Source organism: Magnolia sinica, chromosome 4, assembly GCF_029962835.1.
Source record: "Magnolia sinica isolate HGM2019 chromosome 4, MsV1, whole genome shotgun sequence".
Classification (NCBI taxonomy): domain Eukaryota; kingdom Viridiplantae; phylum Streptophyta; class Magnoliopsida; order Magnoliales; family Magnoliaceae; genus Magnolia; species Magnolia sinica.
Window position 1 is genome coordinate 15928144 of NC_080576.1, and position 10261 is coordinate 15938404.

The 10261-nt window shown below is 40.4% G+C and overlaps 1 protein-coding gene across 1 annotated transcript; it reads left to right on the forward strand.

The window, feature by feature from the left end:
* LOC131242573 (pentatricopeptide repeat-containing protein At3g13880) lies at nt 1–4494 on the forward strand. The gene is made up of 2 exons (XM_058241296.1): nt 1–2219; nt 2740–4494. Exons 1-2 carry the CDS (start codon nt 481–483, stop codon nt 3491–3493), a joined length of 2493 nt encoding a protein of 830 aa, XP_058097279.1. The 5' UTR covers nt 1–480; the 3' UTR covers nt 3494–4494.
* Nucleotides 4495–10261: the final 5767 nt, after the last annotated feature.

The following is a 10261-nucleotide window of genomic DNA, read 5'->3' on the forward strand; positions in this document are numbered from 1 at the left end:
CTGGAATCGTCCTCAACACCTGTTTTACTCAGAATCCAAGCGCCGTGGGGTCCATCATGTTGCATATGTAAAATTCAAACCGATCATCATGTGAGATGTACTATTCGGACTGTAATTACAAAAGATAAGTCCGATTAAAAACTTATATAGACCACACCAATGGAAACAACGTAAAATTGCTCCCAAAACCATTAAAGTTCACACGGTGTGGCCCGAATGAATTTTTATCCGAGGCCGATCTTTGTAACTTCTCTTCATTATGGTGTGTGGTCCATCTGAGTTGTGGATTTATCTGATTTTTGGCTCTAGAGCCTAAAATCGTGGATAGGATCTGATTGACGGAGTTGATTTTACATACACAACATGGTGGGCCCCACAGACCTGGGTGTTTTACGCAGTGCGTAAAACAGGTGACGGGTATTGTAGAAGACGTTTCCCCTCCGCCGGTCTCCCCCGCGCCTCTCTCGATTCAAAAATGCAATGTTTTTCCAGGTATTTAATCGGTTTTTCAGAGCGTTTCTGTTTCTTCAATTCCCCAAGAAATTTCACCACAGCCATTCATCATGCCCAACTCCAAATTCCAAACCCTCAAGAACTCCATTTTGGGTTCTTCTAGATTCTGTAACCTACACAAAGCTCCTTCAATCCGCCACCGAATCCCGATCTTTGATCGAAGGAAAGATAACCCATGCCCACATGATCAAGACATCCTTCAAGCCATGCCTCTTCTTGCAGAACAATCTCCTCAACATGTATTGCAAATGCGGCGACATCAATAACGCACGCCAACTATTCGATAGGATGCCCAAACGAAATATAATTTCATTGAATTCGATAATTTCCAGTTACTCCCAAATGGGTTTTTATGATAAATCCATGGAAGTGTTTATTGAAGCGAGAGCGACCAAAATGGTGCTCGACCGGTTCACTTACGCCAGCGCATTGAGCGTCTGTGCTCGAAATGGTGATTTGAGATTGGGTTTGATAGTTCATGGGTTGGTTGTTGTTAGCGGATTGGGTTCGCAGGTTTTCTTGACCAACTCGCTTATCGACATGTATGCAAAGTGTGGTAGGATGGATCAAGCGAGGCTTTTGTTTGATAATTCAGATGAATTAGACGATGTTTCGTGGAACTCATTGGTTGCAGGTTATGTTCGAATCAGTTCAAATGAGGAGGCATTGGAAGTTTTTGTTCAGATGCATCGATTCGGAGTGAAGATGAATAGTTTTGCTTTTGGTAGTGTCATTAAGGCATGCTCAGGTGTTGATGGTTTGCAAGAATTTGGAAAAATGATTCATGGGTGTGTGATAAAAGCTGGGTTAGATTCAGATGTCTTTGTGGGTAGTGCAATGCTTGACATGTATGCGAAGAGCAGGAGACTGGACAATGCAATCCTGGTTTTCAAACTCATGTCCAATCCAAATGTCGTTGTATTTAATGCCATGATTGCTGGATTCTTCAGATCAGAGACTGAAATATGTGATGAATTTGCCAATGAAGCTCTGAGTCTCTTCTCTGAGATGCGAAAGAGAGGACTGAAACCATCGAAATTTACATTCTCAAGTATCGTCCGAGCTTGTAATTCAATTGGAGCTCTAGAACATGGGAAGCAAATTCATGCCCAGATCTTCAAGAACAGTCTCCAATCTGATGAGTTTATTGGGAGTGCACTCATCGACTTGTACTCAAAATCAGGTTTGACTGAGGATGGATTAAAATGCTTTAATTCAATCCCAAAACATGACATTGTCTCATGGACATCCATGATTGCCGGGTGTGTTCAAAATGGGCAATTTGAACAGGCGCTGAGTTTGTTCTATGAATTGCTCATTGCTGGACGAAAGCCTGACCAATTTACAATATCGAGCGTGTTGAGTGCTTGTGCAAACTTGGCAGTTGCAAGAGTTGGCGAGCAAATTCAGGGCTATGCCACAAAGTCTGGATTTAGTTGCTTTACAATAGTCAGGAACTCGCAGATTTGTATGTATGCTAAGTCGGGAGACATTGATGCAGCCGACCAGACGTTCGATGATACAGAGAACCGTGACGTGGTGTCATGGTCTGTGATCATTTCAAGCCATGCTCAACATGGTTGTGCAAGGGAAGCTCTGAGGCTTTTTGAGGACATGAAGGTTTGTCAGGTCGAACCCAATCATATCACATTCCTTGGAGCTCTGACCGCCTGTAGCCATGGAGGGCTCCTGGATGAGGGTTTCAGGTAAATGTATGTATTGTTAAGAAGCAAATTGGTAATTTGAAAATTCGAATAGGTGGACCATAGCTGAAGGGGAGGATTTTAAAATCGTTCTTATCAGGCCAACATACAGATTGCTGATATGCTGGATTCTGTGCCTGTTGAGCCCATGGTTTGGTGGCCTGACCTTGATCTAATCGAAGCTGACTTGGATGGGGGATGCCCTGGAAAACACTCAGATTGAACAATTCCCAGGCTGCCAATTGGTTGAGCGGATTGTTGATAGAAGAAAAATAAGCAGTCGACAAGTCTTGCATTCAATTTAAACGAGGCCAAATATTGGAGCTTTAGAATCTTTTCAGTCTCAGATATTTTCTGCCATCCCCATGGCCCATCCGCCTGATTATGGGCCCCGCATGTAGGATCCTATAATTCCTCTCTGAAGGGACCTCTTGGTAGACTTAACCAAAATGGCCCCACATCTAAAAATGACCAAAACACACCTGATACTAATCAGCTGCCTCATTTTCTTACATAATCACAGGTACTTTGAAAGTATGAAAAAAGACTACAGTATGATTCCAAACCTGAAGCACTGTGCATGCATCGTCGATCTCCTTGGCCGTGCAGGGAAATTGGCTGATGCTGAGCACTTCATTGTGAGCTCAGGCTTCGAGGATGACCCTGTAATGTGGCGGGCCTTGTTGGGTGCCTGTCGAATCCATGGTGACACTGATATCGCAGAACGTGTTGCGGAGCGAGTCATTGAGCTTGAACCTCAAGCTGCTGCATCATATGTTTTACTCTACAACATCTACTTGGATGCTGGGAAGCGATCATCGGCGACAAAAGTTAGAGATCTGATGAAAGGCCGAGGCATTAAGAAGGAACCTGGCCTAAGTTGGATTCAGATAGGAACTGATGTACATTCTTTTGTGGTGGGTGATAAGTCGCACCCTCAGGGTCGGATAATCTATGAGAAGTTGGAAGAAATGTTGGAGAAGGTTAAGGGAATGGGCTATCCCGATAATGACAGCTCGATTTTCGACGAGTCCAATAAAGAGCACAGGGAGAATTCTGCAAACTATCACAGTGAGAAGTTAGCAGTAGTTCTTGGGATGATTGGTTTGCCGGAATCAGCTCCAATTAGAGTGATGAAGAACTTGAGGGTGTGCATAGACTGCCATACAACGATGAAGTTCTTTTCGAAGATTGAAAAGAGAGAGATCATTTTAAGAGATCCAATCCGATTTCACCGTTTCAGAGAAGGTTCTTGTTCTTGTGGCGACTACTGGTAATAAGCGTTCAAGGATCTCCAAGCTTACGGTCTAGACCTCTGTCCAATTGGCCATGGACTCAATAAAGTTTTGGGGGGTGCAGAGAACCGTCCAATTGAGCTAATGGGTTCGCATGGCGACAAGATCAATTTTACGCTAGACCTGACCTCACTGTGATCATGGGTCTGATCCATTCCGGGCTGGCAACAGGCCAGACCCGGATTAAGGAAATGACAAACGTTGAATAGGCTTGACACTACGTAGTTCAAAATTCAGGCCTGGGCCCAACAATCGCAGCCCCTAGATCTATGTCAGTGACAGCCAAAGGTAGGCCAGGGCTTCAATGTTGGGCTGGTAAGAGCAAACCAACCTTGACATTGTACTGAGCTCCATACTGTTGTACCTTATTTCTGGCAATTCTGATAAAGCCAATAGGGAGTGACATGTGGCATTGTATGAGGAATATGAAGTGGATAAAAAGATCTTCAGAGATTTGGAGTACTTTTTACGAGTTTACAGTTGGCGTAAGTCTAATTCTACATGTCAGTGGATAGTCGACAGAATGTTATGGCCGATATATAAGAAGTGCAGTTGAGCTGTTTAAGATATAAAAAGTGACCGGGGGTAACCAAACTAAAACATTGGCCAACAAAAGTGAAGCAAGCAGCCGAGAGGCATTTGGAAGACGAATAGTCGTAAAGGAGAAACGTAATAAGAGAATAATCTATAGAGAGACTTTTCAACTACAGTAACCATTGCAGTAATAAAGGAAGGATCTGGAGGAAAAAGCTACGACAGAACTCGAAAAATAGCAGAGAAATTCAATTGAGAAGACACAATCTACCCAATCCAACACAACAACCAATCAAATCAAATATATCAATTTACTTTATCTCGGCTTTTCTTAAAAGTAGCAATAATCAAGTTGCGGTAATTTTTAGCTATAATTTTTAGTTGTAATCCAAGTCTATGCTCATACGCTGGATTTTTTCTTTATCCAATATCAAGAAGTTCTTTCAAGAGATGCATTCTTGCAGTTGCTCTAGGTGATTGATTGTGAGTGTTTTTTTTTCCTTTTGTTTGATTTGTATTGGTATTTCGAAAGTCATTTCTTGTGGAAGGTAAAGTAGCCCATCTTTGAATGAAGAACCCCACCCTCCGATTATTGTTTGATCGTTATAAACTTCTGATAGTGGCTAAGTAAGCGACCGATCTTCTCAGAAACAGTTCATATACGTTCATATTGGACATATCTGCTTATTTTGACAAGTTAATCGGTTTGGATCAAGACACTATCAATCTTGGCACACCCGTATAATTAAAACCAAACCAAACAGCCAACACATACCGTGGTCCACAAAAATGTAGTGACAAATATTTTTGATACAAAATATAGCAATATTCTCCCATTCTTTTCATAAAATGACAATAATGTGTCCTGATATTTTCAAAATAATTCGAAGACCTTGATAAAATCACAATACGTTAGCGCTACCAAGATTTTTTTTTAAAATCCTCATATCCTTCATTTTAGGTTTTTTTATCATTCATTTTGTTCTTTAATTTTTAAAATTTCTGTGAGAGTTTTGCAAACATATCATGAGAAAAACCCTAAGGGCCTGTTTGGACGGACGGTTTGGATGGGATTAGGTGGGATGGGATCACGTGATCCCACGGCTAAATCCCACGCATGCGTTTGGGATATAGTTTTATGTGGAACCGTTGTATCCCATGGATATAAGTGGGCTTTCATCTGCACACTTGGGATAAGAACTGTGTCTCATCCTGTCTTCCTCGAGCCCATCCCTGCATTAAGTGGAGGGATTTGAGAAGATTTTGAAGTCCCGTCGAATCTCATCCCACTGTCTTCGCTTTCCGTACTTGATAAAGACGACCAACATCCGGTCCCATCGTCTACAGGCCTTCCATCAAAGCATGGGGACTGATGGATGGACGACGATCGTTTATATAGTTCCGCCATCGTCTGCTTCATTTGAGGGTGTTTTTGTACTGTGTGGGGAGTAGGAGAGGGGGTTGTTGCAGATTTAGGGAGATTGGCGTGGAAAGGTATGTGCATTGTAATTTTGTTCTTCGATTCAATGATTTTTGCCCAATTTCTGAGATATTCCTATAGTTTTATATCTCCCTATGACGGTGAATGAAACCCTGGTGCCGGGTCCTTGGAGATTCATGGGACTTTGACGGCATGTGTATTTGAGCGTTAGGCTAGCTTTATCGTAAAATCGAAAAGGGGTTCTCGTCTTTATACCCCTATTTATCGTAATCCATCGATGATGACAACCGTCAGGTTGATCATCTCTACATGTAGAGCTCGGCAGCTAATTTGCCATGTCGGGATCTCCAAAAATTCATATATCTGATTGGTAGGTGAATCTTCCATACTTTGTTTGGAAACCGGATGCGGAACGCGGCAAAAAAGTGGGTACTGACTACTGAATTCTCTTCCGTGGGACCCACAATGATGTATATCGTTTATCAATTTCCGTCCATGTATTTTTACATAGAATCCACGATCATAGTGATCTTGACGAATCCCAGGAGTTCTGGTGTTGTGGTTCACATAAGAGTTGGATCTTCTTTATTTTTCTTCACTTGGCCTAAATTGATATGACCAAACTGGATGGACAGCGGGGATAAAATACATACATCATGGTGTCGTTGTGACAAATGATATCCATTCACCAGGTTTGGATAATTTCAACAGTTTTTTTTTTGTACTACAGGCCTGTTCATGGGACCAGTTGAGGACATCTGACTGTTTTCTTTGAACAGACCATCTGATGGCTTTCATCATTCCACCAACTATATCATTGTTGTCATGGTATCCATGTTAGTGCATGGCATTACATCTAGTTGCAGGAAATGTCTATTTTTGTTTTTCTAATGGTTCTTCGCATTACAGACCAACTGTTGGCCTTATAGATGTATGGTACTGTTGCTTTCTACTCTATCTAATTCATATACAGTTATATCCAACAGCTACTTATTAAGGAGGTCAGCTCTAACCATCCTTTTCCAAATTAGTAGGGACTATGCGTGCATGTTGATAGAAATAAGATGTTATGCAAGTAACAAGTCCTTTGGATCTTGATTTTCTTTTCTTTCTTTTCTTTTTTTTTTTCTTTTTTTTTTTTAAATTTAAATTTTTGTGATTGTGCAGATTCTTCATAGACAATCTCTGCCGGAATTAAAATCCTTCATATAATTGCAAGTCCTTTCTAGGTATGTTCTAAATATGTCCATTTCTTAGAGGAACCACGTGAATCACTACTGTTGTATGGAAGTAGGAATGTCTAGTTTCTTGTTGGAAGAAATCTTTTCTATGAAACGTTGAACATGTAGTGTCCATGAATGTGCATTTTGTATTGTTTTAAGAATGTGATTTTCAGTAGTTAATTTAAGTATGTACATGTTACAAACATAGACAAATTCTTTTCGACTGTTAATTGAGCTGCATTATGTATGACTGTGGGCCGGATATTTAATAGTCTGTGATAAATCTTTTGATATGTGCCCACGTTTTTTTGCCAAATGGTAATCTTTGTATATAATGTTCAACCAAACAGTTACAAACACATGTTGGATGGTCGATTGGCCTTCTCAAAATTGGTGATCTTGGTTTTGCGAGGTTAGTAAGCTGTTAGTATTACAAAAGAATCGTTAACTGGGCAGATTGTATTGATAGTACTTATGGTCAAGGAGTTTTTGCTCCCATATGAACAGCTTGGCAGCTTGGTTCCAACCTTAAAGGACTTTTGGTTGATGAATCCAAGGCCACAAAAGCGCTGGCTACTTTTGCATCATCCCATGTTATCCTTCATTTGGATTCATTACATAGTCAAGCAATCGACAAAACCATGGATATTTCTTACAAGGAGTACAATGCAAATGTTCTCTTGTAAACATTTGTAAAAGCTACCTTGTTTCTTCTTGTCTTACCTGCGCGATTGACCAGCAAAACTTTGGCTATATCTCTACATCGACTTTGTATGGCAACATATAACGGGGTCCATCCTTCCTGAATGACATAATAGAAAATATTGGAGTTAGAGGACTTTTAAGGGTCAAAAGTTGCATAGAAATAGTAAGAAGAAAGATGCACCCAAAAAATTGTATCATTTTGTGTGGTGTCTTTATAGATCTTTATATTCACTGAATCCTCTGTTTTTCATACTTAATACTTTTCATAGTGTACTAGATGAATTATAATTCTGCGATCATCAATCTGAATATATGTATAGTATCTGTTTTTTTTTTTTTTGTTTTTTTATTTATTTATTTATTTATTTTTTATGTGAATGGGTTCCATGGTGCAATGATTAAAATGATTAATCCAATGGGAGGCTGACCAGGGATGGACCATATCCCAACCTAAATATATGCATAGTATATGTAGACCAGGGATGGATCATATCCCAACCTGAATAGAAGCATAGTACGTGCCTTACTATTGATAAAACCATTGAACTTTGATATATTTAGGCCATCCAATTTAGATGCAAGTCAAGTAGAAGCCTTATATATGTGCTAGTTACAGCGCACTCACCTGGGCTACGTCAAAAACCACGGTAGCGAAGGGAGCTTCCACTCATCCTTACATGTGCGGTGTCAATGGGATCAGCAATTTCAGGATTTTGAACTCGGTCCGAAATAGTTAAAATCCAGGCTGAGTCTACCCCAGACCCGGTCTTTTTGACAGTCGTACTTACACGGGATGCGGATTGGGTAATTAACCATTCACACTCTCTTAGTATTAATTTCCATCATGAGTAACTTGTATTGTGCGGCATACGTATCATACACTCTCTTGAGAATCAATCGATAACAGAGTCTGCCCTCGATTCTATTGGAAAGGGATTTACGATATGTATTAAAGACACCTTCGTAAATACAAGTGTGGGTGATCAATTCGTGATGGAAAATGAAGACCTCGAAGAGATGCCAAAGTCTGTACATGATAATACTAGTGAAAATGACGAAGAAATGGAGAGGTATGTTGTTGTTCACGTGATAGCGGCTTGTGTAGCTGCGGTAGGAGAATACTGTCGGGTTTACATGTTTAAATAACTGGCACGTCACGGGAATGATGAGTGGGGCAAGGTTCATTATTTCTATCATTCGGGTCAATGACCGTGGCTATGTTACTCAACTTAAGATGAGTCGAGAGACATTTTTTCAACTATGTGCTAAAGTACGCGAGAAGATACATCTGTGCGATTGTTGTAGTGTTAGTCCTAAAGAACCACTAGTCATTTTCCTACACACGGTGGGTCACAACGTTCGCAATCAGGTCATTGGACACAAATTCATTCGATCAGGTGAAATCGTTAGCTACCACTTTCATCGTGTACTAGATGCTTTTGTATCACTGTACCCCGATTACGTTAAATAGGCCGGTCAGGAAACCTCCCTGAGATTCAAACAAATTTAAATTGGGTTGCTTACTTTCAGGTATCATTTTCAATAAAGGCCTCTTCTTATATATCGTTTTTCGAATATGTATTGCCTCAATCTTTCCTAAATAAAATTTGATGAAATGCATAGGATTGTATCGGTGCAATTGACAGGACACACATTCCCACTCATGTGTAAATGGTTGAATTAGTTGAAGAGAAGGATCACTATGGATAGAGCCTTCTATATGTCTTGGACGGATGACAATGATTTATTTGATATTTAACGTAATTGTCAGATTCTAAGGCAATCATTTCACATTCATATCTTAATAATATTCAGCACATTCTTTGTTGGGGTGATGGGATAGAAGAAACAGTCACAAGTCATTTATGCAAAAATTGCATCCATCTGCATTTCTGAAACCAATGCTTTGTAATACATCTTTTCGCAGCCCAATAATATTTCATTTGCTACCTTTTGTGGAAAATCACTTGTTGGGCTCAATTAAAAACAAATCGGGACTATCTGGGCTCCAACCCAAAAAAGGAATAGTATGTCTAATGGTCAGCAGGGGCCCACATGGGTTGTGTGTGTATGCACACCACTTGGCACTGAACTCGTGTGAACTTTTTGAGAACTCATCATACGTGATGTGAGTCCAAAATCTGAACAGTCCAAGTGATGCAGCACCTGATGAAACCCCTAAGGCCAACTTTTACTTTGATCCAAAAATTTGGTGGGCAATGAAAAAAGAAAACAATCTCCTCCCTTGATTTGCATCTCTCTTTGCTATGGCCCACCGGAGTTTTAGATCAGGTTGAAAATCGGTCCCTTGGGATTTCATGAGATGCTGCATCACATGGACCGTTCAGATTAGACGCCCATGACACGTGTGCAAAGGTGCTCATCCCATTACTTCCTCTTATACTTAAAAAAAGGACTCACTAGTGAAGACTCTTGATTTTCTATTTTAATAGTATATTGATATTTTAAAATATCTAGCAATATGATATTTAAAATAGAAGGAGCAATACTTTGACGCAGGATGTCAATGGATCCACTTGGGCTGGTGTTGCACCTTGAACTCAAGTAATTATGGCATATATATATATATATATATATATAGGAGTGCTCACCGGCGCACAAGTTCTCATGAGAACTAGTGAGAACTTTTTGAGAACTTATCTTCTGTGATATGAGGGCAAAATCTGAACCGTCCATGTGATGCAGCACCCCATGAAACCTTTAGGGCCCAACTTTTACCCTGATTCAAAGCTTTGATGGGCCATGGCTAAGGCCATGGGAGTTTTATAGGGTGCTGCATCACATGGATGGTTCAGATCTTGCACTCATATCACACGGGAAACGAGT